General features: G+C 41.9%; 1 protein-coding gene across 1 annotated transcript; it reads right to left on the reverse strand.

Annotated features, from left to right (window-relative positions):
• Window positions 1-383: 383 nt before the first annotated feature.
• On the reverse strand, window positions 384-17,726 carry NDUFB5 (NADH:ubiquinone oxidoreductase subunit B5). Its single transcript, XM_072618417.1, has 6 exons — window positions 17,359-17,726; window positions 14,932-15,020; window positions 12,594-12,660; window positions 8,585-8,646; window positions 6,364-6,470; window positions 384-613 (listed from the first exon to the last, which is right to left on the reverse strand). Exons 1-6 carry the CDS (start codon window positions 17,498-17,500, stop codon window positions 493-495), a joined length of 588 nt encoding a protein of 195 aa, XP_072474518.1. The 5' UTR covers window positions 17,501-17,726; the 3' UTR covers window positions 384-492.
• Window positions 17,727-17,738: the final 12 nt, after the last annotated feature.

Here is a 17,738-nt window from a genome sequence, read left to right on the forward strand (position 1 = left end):
ATAAAAACTCTGTCAACTTCCAGAAGCCTTGCTTACTGAAGTTTTCCACTTTTCTGATGTTATTATGGTGTTCATCTTTTCATAATCCAGACTAAAAATTCCAATGCCAGTTGAAATAGATGAGCTATCAATGATGGACCAAGATGTCTATATTCTACAATGCTTAATTGGGTACACAAGTCATTTTTGATAGTTATACTTCCTGTCCACAACTTTCATTTATTGGGCATATTGTAGAATCTACTTCCAAACAATACCATCCTTCAGAAATTCACAAATTTTGATCTCATCTAATTTTAATTGCCATATTCATGACCTTCTTAAAAAAGAAAACCATCCCTTAACAACAAAAGCAATTCTCTCAAACTACACTGAGAACTAACTACAAGACCAAAAGGGAAATGGCTGTTTTATTCAGAGAACAATACAGTATGCATTTCTTCATTTATCCCTCTGAAAGAGAGTATACATCAGATGTGTAGAATCAATAGCTTAATGGTCAGGTACTGCTTTAGGATCATGATCAATAAGTTCCTTATCAACAGTTGGGTAATGAAACAAGGGTCCATCCCCTCTTCCTCGCATAAGTCTTTCTGTTTCCCGATATTTCAACCTGTAAGAAACAGAATCCTTAAATTAAACTTCAAGCACCAAGAGACCTCCCATTAAAAATGTAAATAACTCCTTTCAACACAAAGTACAAATGCCAGCTAGTCTTATCAAATGAAAAATACCTGATTCTCTCCAAGGACAGATGTACACATGCTTGAATTGTAGACCACTCTACGCATAAAATCTAAGAATAATTTTTAGCTTAACTTCTTCTGTTAGTTCAGGTAACTCCACCAAGCCTTTATGCTTTTATGGTCAAAAAATGTCCTCCCTCCATTCCTTCCTCTGTTCCCACTACTGACACCCTTATCTGGGTCACTGTCACTTTCCCTGGGATGATGGCTATCTCTATGGGGTCATACTTGCTTTCAGTCTTCCTACCCAACAATCTACATCAAGCCAAAGAAAGTCCTCTTCCTCCTTGACTAAGTCATCCTATGCCTACACCAGTAACTCCTTCTCTGGAGCACCCTGATTGAGATAGAAAACCTTAAATGTAAACTTTATTTTCCTTGCTTTTCTCCATATTTCCCTACCCTGTCCCCATCTTCTTTATACTAGACCTTACCATGCACTTTACCATGAAAATAAAGGGTTTTTTTGTGAGCCCCATTCTTTCCCCAATATCTACAGCACAAAACCCCCATGACATCACCTCCCCTCTCCAATTCTCTCCTCCTTTCCTGATTAGATGGACTTTACCTTTATCAAGATTAAACCCTCTTCTTGTCCCTTTGATCCTATCCTTTCCTGTATACTTTGACAAAGTGTCCCCACAATTGTTCCCCCTTTATCTCTCCCTATCAACTGGCTCATTTTCTGCTGCCTACAATTATTGCCAGGTCTCCCTATCCTTAAAAACCCTTCACTTGAGCCTATCATCCCCTCAAATTATCATTGTACTCGGACCTCTTTCCTTTCACAACCAAACTCCTAGGAAAAGCCGTCTACATTTGTTGCCTCCAATTCCTTTCCTCTTACTCAATTCTCAATCCCTGTAATCTGGCTTTTTACCTCATCATTCAACCAAAACTTCTCTATCTCAATCTGCATTCTTTACCTCTATGTAACATCTAACACTGCAGACCACCCAACCCTCTTGAACACTCTCTCCTCTGTGGCACTCCAAGGCACTCCTCTCTCTCTTGTCCTCCAACCTGTATGAGCACTCCTTCTCCATCTCCTTTGCTAGATCTTCATCCAAATTCCCTAACTTGGGTATAACCCAAAGCTCTGTTCCTGAGACCTCTTATCTAGGTGATCTCATCAGTTTCCCTAGGTTCAAATACTGTATCTACACCAATGTAGATCTAAATTTCAAGTCCTGGTCTATGTCCTGAACTCCAGTCCCAATCAACCAGGTAGCTCTAACTCAATATGCTCAGAACAGAACTCATCATCTTTCCACCAAAACTCATCCCTCCCATTAACTTTCCTATCTCTGCCAAAGATACCATGACCACTCTTCTACTCACACAGATGACACTCTTCACTTCTTAATCTCTTTCTAGCCACAGCTTATCAAGTCCACCTCCACACTTCTCAGAACTGTCCCTTTGTCTCCCCTTACAGAGCTACCACCATCTGAAAGTTCATACATTCATCAATTCTCCCCCAGACTTTCATAACATTCTAGCATAGTTTCCCTACCACGTCCTTCCCCCACTAGTCCATCTTCCCCACACAGCTGCCACAAATATTTCTAAAGCGCAGGTCTGACGAGGTCATTATTGACCCTTATTCAGTAAGTTTCAATGGCTTAAAATGCCTTTCACAAACTGGCTCCAATTTACCTTATCAATCATTAATTACTCCCCTTCACACTCTTGATGTCCAACCACTCCTACCTTCTGATTGTTCTTCCCACACACCAGTCCCTCTCCTAGATCTATCTCCGGCCTCTGCACTGGTTGTCCCCCATATCCCTCCTCATCGCTGCCTCTTTTTGGAAAAGTTTCATTTATTTTATTCTGAACTTAAGAAACAAAACAAGCCTTTCCATAACAGAATACAGAACATGGGAAAAAGATGATTGCACACGAAACTGCAAATGTACTACTATGTACAACTTGCTGTTCCTTTTAAATACATCATAAAGTTATCATGTAATTTGGTGTTTTCCTTCCCTCCCAGCTCTCCTACCTGAAAGATAGCTACCATTAGACACATGCATGTGCGTGTCCGTGTGCGTGTGTGTGTGTAAAATCATTCAATACATACTTCTATTTATCTGTTCTTTCCCTGGATGCAGACAGCATCTTCCTTCCTAGGTCCTTTGTAGTTAATTGGGTATTTATAATGGTGAAAATTACTTAGACGCTCAAAGTTGCTCTTAAAAAAAGTATGTCTCTTACCATATACAACATTCTCCTTGTTCTACTCATTTTGGTCTTCATTATTTCAAGCAAGTCTATCCGTGTTTTCCTAGGATCATGGAGCTCATCATTTCTTATAGCATTCCCCATCACAATCACATACCACAACTTGTTCAGCCATTTCCCAATTGATAGGGGTCGACACAATTTCCAGCTCTTTGCCATTACAAAGAGAGCTGCTATAAATATTTTAGAAAATATTGATTCTTTTCCTTTTCCCCTAATCATCTTTGGAAACAGACCTAACAGTGCTACTGCTGGGTCAAAGGGTATAGGCAGTTTAATAACTCTTTGGGCATAATTCCAGACTGCTGTCCAAAATGACTGGTTTAACTTCAGTTCCACCAACAGTGAATTAGTGTTCCAATTTTTCCACATACCCTCCAACATTTGCAGCTTTCCCCTTCAATCATTTAAGCCAATCTGATAAGTGAAAAATGATATTCAAAGTTGTTTTAATTTGCGTTTTCCTAATCAATAATGACTCAGAGCATTTTTCCATGCAATTATAAATCGTTTTGATTCCTTCATCTAAAAACTCATATCCTTGGACCATTTATCAATTGGGAACTGACTCATATTCCTATAGATGTGACAAAGTTCTTTATGTACTTCACAAAAAAAAAATGTTAAAGAAAGGAGGTTTAGCAGTACCAGATCTTAAACTTATTAAAGGTCAGTAATTATCAAAAACTATCTGATAATGGTTAAGAAATACAAAAGTAGATCAGTGGAACAGAGTAGACATATGATATACTACAGCATGTAACTATAGTAACCTAGTGTTTGACAAGAGCAAAGACTTAAGCTTTGAGGATGAGAATTGATAGTTAGGTTGGGAAAGCAATATGGCAAAAATTGGGCATAGACCAATATATTACACCATTTACCAAGATGAGGTCAAAATGGATACATGACCTAAATATGAAGATTTTTTTTAAAAATCTGAAGAACATGGAACATATTACATAGTAGGCTTATGGATTGGTGAATAAATGATGAATAAGCAAGAGATAGAGAGCAGCAAAGCATAAAATGGATAATTTTTATTTAAATTAAAAAGGTTTTGTACAAATAAAACAAATATAGCCAAGATCAGAAGGAAGGCAGAAAATTGGGGAAAAAATTTTATAAACAGTTTCTCAGTTAAAAGTCTCATATCTCAAATACATAAAGAACTTTGGAAAATCTCTAAGAACACCACTGCGTCTTTAAAGTCCCTAGTCTCCTTCAAAACTCAACTGAAGCTTGACTTCCTACATGCAATTTTTCTTGATGGTTGTTAATCCCATCACTTCCAAAATTATCTTATATCTCTATATATCCATATTGTCTTCCCCTATAGACTGTAAGCTCCTTGAAGGCTTTTTTTGTCTTTGAATCCCTAATGCTTAACATAGTGTCTGGCACATAAGTGCTAAGGAAATGCTGATTAATTAATAAAATGATGGTCAGACATTCTATTTCATTCATAATAGTTCATATTTATAATAGAATTCTAAAGTGTGAAAACAATCCCATTATATTACAGGCAAGGAAACTGAGGCTGGAACATTAAGTGACTCATCCAAAATGTCACCACATTTTGGTCAAAGCCAGAATTGGAATCCAGGTCTTGTTACTCTAAGTCCAGAACTCTTTCAACTCACCTATGATGGCTCTCTCTCCAGAAGCCCAGAACTTAGGCCACCTAAGTCAACCTTACCTGAAGAACAAATACAAATCCCACTCTAAAACCTCCTCCAATGGTCATCCAGTCTCTACTGGGACAGGGCCTTACAAGGAGGCCTATTCCATTTTTCAGTGTGGAGAGTATTGGACTTGGAATCAGGAAGACCTGGGTTCAATTCTTACCTCGGAGACTTACTTTGTGACCCTAGCCAAGTCCATTAGCCATTCTGAGTCTCAGTTTCCTCACTGGCTAAATGAAGATCACTTACTTCACAAGGGAGCTCTGAGGATGGGGAATCAAACACTTTGCAAACCTTAAAAACCTAAAAAATCTTCAATGTTTTTAGTTGTAGGAAATTCTTTGTAATAAGTAAAAATGTGTCTCCCTTCCTCCTTCTGGCTCTTGCTCTGTCCTCTGAATCCATTTCTCTTCTAGCTAACGGCTCTTCAAATATTTGTAAAACAAACAGGATGTTGATCCGAAATCTTTCTTTCACAGGCTATGGACTATGAACGCCCAAGTGAGCACCACCGACCTCCTAAGGCCCGGTCCCACAGAAGTGCTCCAGACTGACATCGTGTAAAGTATGTCCCAGGGGGGTCAAAGCCAACATTCTAGATGGGCCTTCACTGGCAGAGGACAACAGGGCTAGTTCTTCTCTTGTTCCAGACACTATCAATCACCGAAGATCCAACATCAGAAACCAAACAATCCTTTCCCTCAAGGAGCTTACTTTCTGTCCTAAGGCTCAAGATGGAATGGATGTTTTCAGCAATCATACCACCCTCCTGACTAATACTGAACTTACCATAAATTAAACAGCTTATCTACTGATTTCAAGGTAACGTTTTCTGTATTCTGTACTTGTGCACCTGATTTCACTTTCTACTAGCCCTCACAAAGAACTTCTGCTTTAGCCAGACTACTCTTCTGAGTCCTTGTACAGGCTCTCAGGCATCTCTCGAATGGCCAAACCCTTTCCTTCCAATCTTTGCAAGAACAATAAACATTAAAGCCTGTCCAATCATAAAAAAGAACTGGCGCTACTCAACAGTGCAGCTCGCCCATGCCCACTGCTCCTGTGACTCTCACCCACCACCTCCCATGTCTAGGTAGGCACCTGTTCTCTGTCCTGGAAGTGCCTGCCACCCTTCTTTCCTTCCCTCTTTCTACCGGTGGGGGGTCTTAGGCTCTCCTGGCCGTGGGTCTTAGGCTCTCCTGGCCTTGCTCAGGGCCTAAGTCTGGAAAACTCAAGAGTCCCCCTACCACCCCTCTTCCCTGAGCACATCAGGTGTGGATATTAGGAGTAGGAGTTTCAAAGGGGTATGTTTTAGCCCCAGGTGAGTGTCATGCACTCATGTCCTTGTGATAGATGGGTTTGCAGAAAAAGTTCTTTATTATTTTCATCCTTTAATCATTGATCAGTTGTATGTAAACCAGCAAGGTCAGGAAAAAATGAAGACTAACCTTTGAAACAGATCCTACTCCCTCCTCCCCATGCCCAGTCTGTTGTACCTAGATCCACCTTATGAGTTGCTGACCCCAATGCATGCAGGCTTTCAAAGTCTGATGGCCTACTCATCAAACAGTCTTCACCCAGTCCTTTATCCCTCAGCTCTGTTCCTTTTATATGTGAGCAGCATGCTGAGGCAGGCACAGAGTTGGTCTCCCCCACCCCCCGACCCAGGAACCTTTACTGTTTACCTCAGATCAGACTTTTCAGCTTCCAACTGAAGGATGGCCAGGGTTCTTTCATAATTCTTTTCGGGAGGGTCGTAAACATAACGAGCAATCCACCTGCTTATAGGATGCTACGAGAGACAATGGTTCACATTCATTTCTTAATTCTGTCACCCACTCCTTCATTTCACATTCAAAATAATTACTTCCTGATAAGTAAAGAACTAGCAAAGACAAGAAACTTTAGCTAAAATATTAATATTAAATTTGATTACTTTTCTCCCATGTAACTGATTTTGACTAAGAAAATAAATATTTGATTCTTTTAGGTATATAACTCTATAATACATGTAAAAACAATTTAAAAAACTATAATTTTACTTTCCGTAAATCAAATTCCAAGGCTCTTTCCAATTCCTCCTTTGTCTTTGTAAAACAGCAAGAAAATGGGCTTAAACCTCAGTGGCAAATTTGGGGACTGTTTTAATTTGTATTGGTATTTTTTGTTTTTTTACATGACTTTACTTCCCCTCTCCTCCTCCCTCCCTGGAAGGCCATCTCAAATAAGATAAAAGAGAAGGAAAGAAAATTCAGCAAAACCACTCCACCCATCAGTCAAGTCCTGAAGGGCACAGAGCCTCCAGTGTGTAAGGGCCGAGTGCAAATCTCTCCCCCAGGGCCAGATTTGGCCATCGTAAGGACACAGCATTTTGGGTGGCATTTGCTGCTGGTTTTTTCCTTGTTGTTGTATCAGTGATGTACAATGTTTTCCCAGCTTTGCTTACTTTGTTTTGCATTAGTTCACAGAACTCTCCTCATGAGACCCTACATTCTTCACAGCCATCATTTTTTACAGAACAGTAATATTCTATTACCTTCAAGTACCACAATCTGTTTCACCAACCCCCAATTAATGGACATCTATCCTATTTCCAATTCTTTGCTACCAGAAGAATCATTGCTATGAATATTTTGGTGTATTTAAGTCCTTTCTATTTTGGGGAAGTGATCAATGATTAAAAAAAGTACCCTGATGTTACACCTTAATATCCATCTAGTCATTTAAAGATAATGGGGTTTTTAATATCATATTTAATTACTGTGATTTTGAAATGGGAACACAACATACTGAACTTCATAGCAATTTTAAGAGACATTTAAAATAGTAAAAATTCACATCAGAATACCAAACTATAAAAAGTGGAAACATACACACTTAAATATATTAAAGTCCACAAACAACAAGAATGAAATGATAACAAGTGTTTATACCATCTTATTCAGAATAATATCTAAATAAAAATTCAGTTCAATTCAACAAACATTTACTAATTATCCTAGCGAAATTTCTGGCACATAATAAATACTAACAAATGTGTGTTTGTCTATCATCAATCTACCTAGCATGTTCAAGTGTGTGTACATGTATTTTGTGTGTATTTTTTTTTTTACCTCTAAAGCAGGGGTTCTTAACCTGGGGCCAATAAATTTGAACAGGGGAAAAAAATTTATTTTCACAAATGCCTGACAAATTTGGCACTTGCTTCAATTATTAATGTAGGCATCAAAACATTATTCACAGGTTTCATCAGCAGCCAAAGGGTCCATAACACAAAAAAAGGTTAAGAAGCCCTGCTCTAAAGAGCATCCCCCACTTAGTACAGACCTCAAAAAAAGATCATTTGTCATATGAACAAAATGCTCTAAGAAACTATGAGGAGGGAGAAAGCAACTGGAGTGAAAAAATGGGGAAGAGGAAGGGAAGGCTTCATGAAGGAAGTGGTTCCCACACTAAACTCTGAAAGAAAAAGATCCTGAAAGGTAGACAAATAATAACAGCAGCCAGCATTTCTATATTGCCTTAAGGCTTGCAATGACTTTAAAACTATTATCTCATTCAATCCCCACAAGAACCCTGGGAGCTAAGTGTTATTACTGAAATGAGAAGGGAATGAATTCTCACCCTAAAGGAGGCCTGGCCATCGGCTAGAACACCTGAGGACGTGAAGGGAGAGCCTGTATCTGCTGGATCATGAAGCACCTTAAAAGTCAGGTTAAGGAGTTTATACAGGTCAGATTTTGGAGCCTTCAGAAGGAATATCCTGACAAACAGACCTGTGCATAGGAAGGCTTCTTTGCAAGCTAGAATGAAAGATGGATGAACGGCCCCTACACTATCATTGTTCACAGAAAAAATAGCAGCTGAAGTAACTATACCCTATACCATTTGGGATTCTGTACCAACCTTGAAATACTCCCAGTGTTCTGGAACATAGCCTTCTGGGATTTCTGCTAATTCAGCTTCACCTGGTAGGAGACAATGGAAATTTTTAACACCATCACCAGAAACTCAGTATTATTCATTTTAAGCAAGAATCAACTCGCTGCAGCTTCAAGAGCCAGACTTTCCCTTTACTTGGTAACTAATGAATATGTCTGAAATTTTTGACTCATTTCAGTCTGGACAGAAATCATCAATAGGAGATATATTTATTATTTCATTTTTAGCTTTCATGAGATGAGACCCTGTGACAAAACACCTTAGCAAAATTTCCCACAAATGTGCAGTGTTTACTGAAGTTATCAGATGTAGAGTGGGGGAAGGGTATAACAAATCACTTTGTTCCTTTCCATAGGAACAATGCTCCACGACCTCGTTGCTTCTCATTGCATCCTGTGCCCCTCTTTTCTATTTCTTTCCCCAAATCTTCCATAGGGGATCTCCTTCAGGAGCACCAGACCATCCTCTGCACCTCTTAAATATCCTATGGACCCCAGGGCAGCATCTGCTCTAGCTGCATCATCAGCCCAGCTCTACATACAGTAGATGTGCCCTTAGTGCCTTCTACAGTATTTCTGGTTCAAAAGGCATAGATGGAAACAGATGATCAGATCCTAGATTTTGAGCTAGAAGAGACCTTAGATGTCAGGCAAGTCCTCCCCTTCTTCCCCCATTTTAGAGATGAGGAAACTAAGGCTCAGAGAGATGAGATGATTTGCCAGTGTTCACCTAGCTAGTAAGTGTCTTCAGCAGAATTCAAACCCAGGCTTTGCCAACTCCAAGGTCAGCATTCTCCCCTCTTCACTGTGTACCAGCCTGTGTACATTTCTCTACCTTGTAGCCTACATGCACCCACTCACTATGTGTCCTTTTACACCCTGGGATGACCTGCAGTTTTGCTTCTTCTTAGACCTGCCCCCTAGCAGGAGGGTCTTTGACTCTGATGGACCAGTTCAGTGGCACCTCTTCCCTCCCTTCCGTCTTTTCCCAGATTGGAAGCTCTAGGGTTTTCTCTTACTCTTCCCTCACCTTTCCCACTACAGTATTAACAAGTCAGTGGATTCTACCTTAGAAATTCTTTTGAATCCTCTCAGGCTATCAGAGGGCAGGGCCTTATTACCACCCACCTGAACTTTTGAGAACACAGCCTTCCAACAGGTTTCCTTCCTGCCTGCACCCTCTCCCCCTATCAATCAATCCATGCCTATGACATCACATTTATCTGCCTGGTGCAGAGAGCTATTCGTGTGACTCCTCTGTTCACAACTTTTCAATTGCCCTTTGTAGCTGAGTGCATAAAGCTGACACTTCTGATATCTGGGGCCACATTCCCATTCCAACCCCTGCTCCTTTCCATAAACACTGAGCTTCAGCCAGACTAGACTGGAGATTCTTCATGTATATCCTAAGACTTTCAGTTGCCTGGCGTGCTCTTTCACTGTTCCAAATGCCTGGTATGTGCCTGGCTCTTCCCTACCTATGGAATTACTACCCATTTCAAATGCCACCTGCTCCTTAGTGCCCTCCCTTATAACTCCCTTTGGCAAATACTGTATATGAATTATTTTGTACTGGCGTTACTGGTATGTGTGTCCTCTCCTCCCATAAGGTCAAAGTATGTGTCTTATTAAACTTCATCTCCCCTAGGATTCAGCACTGATGTGCCTATATCAGGCATGGAATAACGCCTCCAGAATAGACTATAAGAGTCCTTCTGTGAGTGTTTGGAGCATTCTATCACAACCACCCAAAGTCAAGTCATATTTGTTTTCTAGGCCTATAAAATCTTAATAATCCATGAGTTAGTTCATAATTGTGGAAGCACTTGTCCCAACGTGACAGATGGCTGTGCTGGCAAGGGAATGGTTAACAGAACCTAACTTCTCCAAGGGCCATGTTCTTGAAATCCAAAATTAAAATCTTTTAAACTCAGCAAGGTACAGAGAGGCACTGGCTCAGGTCCCATCTTGCCTGGGGGCATAGAGGGTGTTTCTCTAAGATTCCAATTTGCAGAAAAGTTGCAGAAACACATTTCCTCTACCAATGACACCACAGGTGAAAGAGATGGGAAGAGCTCATATTTTAAAAGAATGCTGCATGAGAGATTCTCAGAGTCTATATTTACATGAGAAATTCCTACCCTGGAGGAGTTTTCTATCTTCTATTAACCAACACTCAATTCCCTGTAGTACTTTAAATTTTCTAAAGAATTTTCTTCAGAACATGCCTGTGAGATAGGAAGTACAAATATTAACTCCATTCTAAAACAAGGAAACTGAGGGTCATAAAAGTGAAACGACTAATAGGGTCACCAGCTATGAAGTGCCAAAGTCAGGATTTGAACCCAGGTCTCTCAACCTTAACTCGGACCCTCTTACACCACAAATCCCCCACAAATATTGAAAAAAGTATTATATGGTAAGAACATAGGATAACAGATGTAAATAATAATAATAATAGTTTTACCATTTGTATAAGTGCTTTGAGGTTTGCAAAGTGCTTTACAAATATAACCTCTTCTGATCCTCAACAACCCTAGTGAACACGTGCTATTATTATCCTCATCTTATATATGAGGAAATTGAGGCAAACAGCATCTAAGTAACTGACTGGCCCAGCGTTACACATCTAGCAAAGTTTCTAAGACAAGATTTAAACTCAGGTCCTTTTGACTTCAGATCTTCCTCACTCCAGGCCCAAGACTCTGCCCCCTGCTCCATGAGCTTCCTGAGAACCTGGAACTGAAAGGAGCCTTAGAGGTCCCTGGTACACCTTAGAACCTGTTTTGGCCCATGTGGTTGTCTGCTGGTCCAGGTCAGATTCCAGAAACCCCAATTGGGTTTCTGAACCAAAAGCCTGCATGACTGTGGCTGGCACTGACAGCTGGCCTTAGTCTAGTGTCTAGACTCTAGACATAGGCTCAGGAGAATGAGGAGTTAGCCCAGAAATTTAGGCTAAGAACTAACTTAAATAGCACCTCTGTTCTTCACTTTGCCATAAAGCTACTTAGGACCTGATGGCTGTCTCAGTGCAGTAATGAGCCCCTGGGCTTCAAGAAAACGACCAATAAATTTCCAGAATAAGCTCTGGAGCCAGTGAGTCTTCTCTACCACTATCCTCACTATCCCTTTCCGAATCCTTGTCCTTTTCTTCATCCTACCCCCACTCACCAATTACAATGCTCAAAGATCCAACGCACACATCTAGGAGCAGGCTGGACACACTACTCTATGCCTATCCACCAAGCATGGCCCTTGAAGCCCTGGGAAATGAGGAAAAGTGGCCAAACATCTTTGACACATTCCAGAAACAGGACCTGTTATCACATTGTGCATATATCAACCCCCAAGGTCTTTGGAAGGGCAGCCTCCCCAGTGAGCTTATGTGGCAGAGTGGACAGCTAGTGGACGCTGGACTGCAGATGCTGACTTCTACACCTCAGCTGGCAAGAAACAATATCCTTCAATAGATCTTATTAAGTTGACAGATACAGAAATTTTGGGACTAGGCTGTCTTTTTCTCTCTTGCCATGGCTGCTAAATGACCACAAAACTGCTCATACAAGAAAACATTTGCTACCAAGCAATAGGGAAAGATGAGAAGTACATCAATCTCCTTTTCATTTATTCCTACTGACCAAAAAAATAAGAACACAAAACACCTACACATTCATAGTCCAACTTATTTTACAAATAAGGAAAAGAAACAAATATAAAAAAAATACAAAAAAAAAAGAGGTTAAATAATTTACTTGCCCAAGGTCACAGCTATATAATGAATAGCAGAGCTGGGATTTGAATCCAGGACCTAACTCCAAATTCAGATTTCTTCCACTATACCACCACTGCCTTTACAGTAATAGAGATGGCTAAGAGTTGATTGTTTACACCTAATTCCCAAGTGTAAGCTCAAATTATCATACTAAAGACATTCTTTATTGCAACATCCATATATAAACATTTTTTAAGCTTACCAATGAATATATTCACCAGTGCTATGCCAACTGCTACTGGAATCCCAGTCAACAATAAATAAAATCTCTGTAAGATAAAGAAAATAAAATGCATCACATAATGGATTTCTAGGCCATATTTATATTTATTATCTGATATCTTTCCATATAGCTTCATCAGACCCTCTTCTACCCCCATACCAGCCCCATTTTCCCAACCCCAGGCAAGAACAAACCACCACCAATGACTGAGCTTTCCATTCACTGGCTTTAAGGTGACCTTCAACACAAACAGCAGAAACAAGCAAGGATCAAGGAAGCAGGAAGAACAACGGAAGCAGGGGCAAGGCAAGGTATGCTGTGAGGCTGATCAAATCTAAAAATTAAATAAATAAGTTCTGCTCCATTTCCTCCTCTATATTTTCAAACCATTTGCAGTGTTTGACTATGGAAAATGCTAAAATTCTTGGTAAGTACATTATTTTTACTCCTATTAAAATCTTTTGTACAAGCACACTCAAATATGTTTTTAAGACTCATTAAAAAACCATGCAAGAGAGGACTAAGCAATCTTTTGTTTGATCCCAAACCCCCAAGGCTTCGGTAGACACTTTCAGAGGCTGCTGAGGTCTAAACAATTCAGACCACGGCAGCCTCAGTTCAGGTGAAAGGCCATTACCCACTGGGCACAGCTGCTCTGCAGATACCCAGTCTATAACTGGGCCTGCGCTCAAAATCTGTCCATGAACTTTACTGTGGCTGTGATTATTATGAAGAAGATAATCACAACAAGAACTAAATCCTGATAAAGGAGATGACTGAGGGCAGTCAGGCCTTTGGGAGGGACAAGGAAAAAGATGGTCAATTATTAGGCTCTTAGCAATGGCAGAGTCAAGGATCCTAACCATCAATTAGCTCCCAAAGACCCCAGAGTATCCCCTGAAAATGTCCTAAGCGCACAGGCAGCACCCTCTCAAGGGCATCACGACTCTCATGGAGCAGATCATCGTGTTCCTAAACTTGAAAAGTTAGCACTCCAACAATCCTGTGATTCCTCAGGGTAGGACCTTCCTCCAAGAATACCTATCACTGCCCCTCCAGGCCTTCTAGATGCTCGAAGAGGTATAATGGCCACAGCTTTCATCATCCTGCATTAAACCTCATAAGGAAATTCTCTGAACTCATACTGTTTTGTAAACACGATTGCTGAAATGAAATCCTACCATGTATGCAGTAAGTTTATTGCTCTTCATTTGTTTCAGTCGTGTCTGACTCCATCACCCCATCTGGGGTTTTCTTGGCAAAGATACTGGAGTGGTTTGTCATTTCCTTCTCCAGTTCACCTTACAAATGAGGAAACTGAGGCAAACAGGGTTCAGTGACTTGCCCAGGGTCATACCGCTAGTAAGTATCTGAAGGCAGACTTGAAATCAGGTCTTCCTATCTCCAGGCCTGGTGCTCTATCCAGTGCACCCCTTCCTGCTTCAAGGAATAAGTTGCTTCCATGTTTAAAAAAGCCTGAAGAGAATCTTTCTTACATATAATAATAGATATCATAATAAGCAACATGTTTATAATGCAAATAATCACTGCCTAATTTATCAGCTTTTAAATTCATTTCTTAGTATGCTATTTTTCTCAAAGCAGGAAGTATATACACTATATTTTAAAATGCCACAATCTTGGAAAGCAAAAGATTATTTGAAAACAGAATGGAAATTTAAATGAGATCTTTCATTTAGATTAGCAAAAGTTCACAATTAGATAAATGTTTTGTTTCCCACATACAATACTGTGATAAGTGGAGCAACTCATCCTACAGATGAGAAAACTGAAGCCATCATAGATTGGTTCAGCAACTTGCTCAAGGCAACACTGTGAGTGAGTGGAGGAGCTAAGGCTCAAATATAGATCTCTCACTTCCAAATCCGGCCTTCTTTATACTAGACCATGGTCAAATGGAATGCCTGTTCTTTTTGTTATTATTGCTATCAGTACGATTTCACTTCTCATAATAGATATGTTCTTCAAAAGTGAATCAAATCTCTGTAAAGAGCATCCTGTTTAAGATGCACCAAGGGAACTGAATAAGTAATGGAATCGCACTGAATTATTCTAGTATACATGAATATGAAATTTCCTTCTGTATTATTTCATAATGAGGGTTCCTCAGGAGTCCTTTTTAAAAGGAGGTGTTAACAATTACTGAAGCATCAGGGTCTCTGTACAGTGCCTCTGGATCTTGTAAGGCAAGAAAAAATAAACGCCTTGCATTCTAAGAGAAACAAAGCATACATTTATTTAAATCAGGCACTAAGTTTTAACATTCATGTAAAAAAAATGCCAGAAATAAACTTACCATTAACTTCAAAAATCTCTTGTCATAAAATTCAGAAGCCTTAATGATGAACATTTTCTTACCATGGCCTCCACTATGTCGGACTGGGGCTAGAAACAAGAAAGTGAGCAATCAGCATTTATTGAGAGTGTCAGAGTAGAGAGATGGCCTGCTGGGAGGCAGAAAGGCCAAGGTTAAGTCCAGTCTTAGATGTTCAGGCTATGACCCTTGGTCTGGAGGGGTTAGGCTAGTAGAATATGAACATAATTACACCTGCTAGGCACTTCAGGACTTTATTCTCAGCAATGATCCTAAAGGAATATTTTCTCTTTTTGGGGGTGGGGTGGGGGAGGGAGGTCCCTACTCTCTATTCCCCTTTGGAGCTAGCCCTCATGTAGCTAGCCCACTGCCAAGACCAGCTAACCCCTGCCCTGGTAAGATAAGCCTCCCCAATTCCTAGTCCTCTCTCCATCCCCACCCCTACCCCCACTTGCCTGGTAACACTCTTCTTTCCTCCCTCTGCTCCAAAACATACAGAATCAGACCATTTTCACCAGATCTACCCCACTGCCAAATTCTACTGTCCAGTTGGGTCTCCTTCCCAAACCCCAAATATGATGATAATACAACCAACAATAGTTGGTCTGAGCCAGTAATGGCAGCCAGATATACTCAGAGTGGGGAAAAGGGACAAATAGGGAATTGTGGGAAGCACTCTGTGGATCTGTGCCATCTGAGACATTATGAACATTGGCATTCCCTTCCACAGATCACAGTTCATCTTTGTCCTTTCATCCTGTGTCCCTCTCCTTCATCTCACCTAAGACCTTTAAGCATCTGTTCATCCAACAAAGTGAGGACCTTTCTCTTGTGGGTATCACTAACCCAACTAGGCTGTGCCCTTACTATTTCTCCCATGTTCTTATCACATGCCCTCTTTTCCGGTTCTACACTACTCTTTGATAACATCTTTGTGTCAGCATACGTGTGCATGTGCACATGCATGTAAGCACTGGGACTGTGGGCAGTCCTGTGTCTCAATGTGAGCAAAGGAACTGGGATGGAAGGCAGATGCAAGGGTCTGAGAAAGGGCCACTCCTGGGGGAGAAGGCTCTCTCTAAACAAAGTGGCAGCAGCAGACATGAGCCAAGGTGAGCAAACGGAAATTTCAGGCCAGAGCAAGGCACAGAGTTTTCAGATCATTTGTGTAAAGTCTAGGATCAGAAGAATGATAACCAAGTGTCAAATAAAAGCAGGAATGGGCAGTTACAAACCATGAAATTCCAAAGAAGCCAACGGACAGAGCAAAGAAGGCAGAACAGAGGAACGCCAAACAATCTGATACTGAGGTGGTCAGGATGTTATTATGTACTTCTCACTCTGGCAAAAACCCATCCCCAGGACTGGTTAGTTTAGGGCTTGCTGATAAGTGAACGTGCCTGACTGTAAGATGTAGTAAGGGAGTGCATCTAAGCCAATGCCAACAGTGTACTGGAAGATTTACGTCTATCCGTAAAGCCTTAACTTGCCTTCCTCTTGATCAACATTCTGCTCGTGCTACTTTTCCCTTGTCCACTCAGTTCACCACTCTTAATGCAGTCTTTAAATATACCTAGTGATTCCCTGCCAGTTTCACACTAAGGGATACACTGTATCAAGAAAAAAGTCTAGGTGAAATATGTGCGCTGGTCCTTCGTTGACGAAAACCATGCTGGAAATGGAGGTGGAGGATTTGGGTTCAAATCCAGATTCTGCTATTTGTGTGACTTTGGGCAAGCCCCTTAAACTCTACGGGCTCATGGGGCAAAGTACACAGAGCGTTGGGCCTGAAGTCAGGAAGACCCGAGTTGAAATCCATCCTTGGACACTGACTACCTGTTTGACCTTGAGCAAGTCACTTCACCCTGCTTGCCTCCGTTTTCTCATCTGTAAAATGAGCTGAAGAAGGAACCTCTGCCAAGAAGACCCCAAATGGGGTCACAAGGAGCCGGGCACGACTTAAATGGACAATCACAAGGGTGGATGTGACTTCCAGCTTGGAATGAACTCAAATCCCGTCCTCTTTCCATTTCATCGTATCCCAAGAGTCCTGGGTTCCAGGCACTGACACCGTGGAGAAGTCAGCAAAAGCAAAAAGACAAAGTAACAGGGAGGAAAGAAAACAAGGACTTGTTTCCGCCGCCGTCTTACAACGTGAACGACGCGGGGAAACCTACCCAGCCGCGGCCGATTTAAAAGCCGGCTCTGCAGAACGTGCACCGAAGAGAGAAAGAAAGCAGAAAAACCAGCCCCGCCCTCAAGAAGGACGCCCCCCTGAGTCCTGCCGGGGCTACGGACGCTCTGGGGGCGACTCCTCGGCCCCGCCGCCCCCTCCCTCCCCAGCTCCCCGAGGCCCGGCCAAGGTCACCGCGGGGCCGCGGGCCCCTCCACGCGCCGCCCTGCACCTACCCACGGCGCCCGCGCCCGGGACGCTCCGGGTCAGCAAGCCGCCGAGGCGTAGCTGCGGCCCGAGCCCGCGACGGGTCAGGGCCAGGCCGGTTCCCGTCGCCGCCGAGGCGGAAGCCCGCAACAAGAGGCTCATCGCCACCATGGCCGCCCCGGGCTTTCTGTCAGGACACCGAGGCCTGGAGCAGCTACGGAGGCCGAGACGGCTCTTGCAACCAATGAGAGGCACAGAAGGCGCGTCCGACCAATGACAGGCTCCGGCTGGCGGCGGCCATTGCCAGGCCGGGCAAATAGCCTCAGCCGGGATGGGGGCGTCAGCTACGGGCGCCGAGAGGGACTGCCTGACCAATTACAGGCTGCGGCAGGCGGCCGTCTCAACAATC

The sequence above is a fragment of the Notamacropus eugenii genome, chromosome 6 (assembly GCF_028372415.1).
Source record: "Notamacropus eugenii isolate mMacEug1 chromosome 6, mMacEug1.pri_v2, whole genome shotgun sequence".
Taxonomy (NCBI): domain Eukaryota; kingdom Metazoa; phylum Chordata; class Mammalia; order Diprotodontia; family Macropodidae; genus Notamacropus; species Notamacropus eugenii.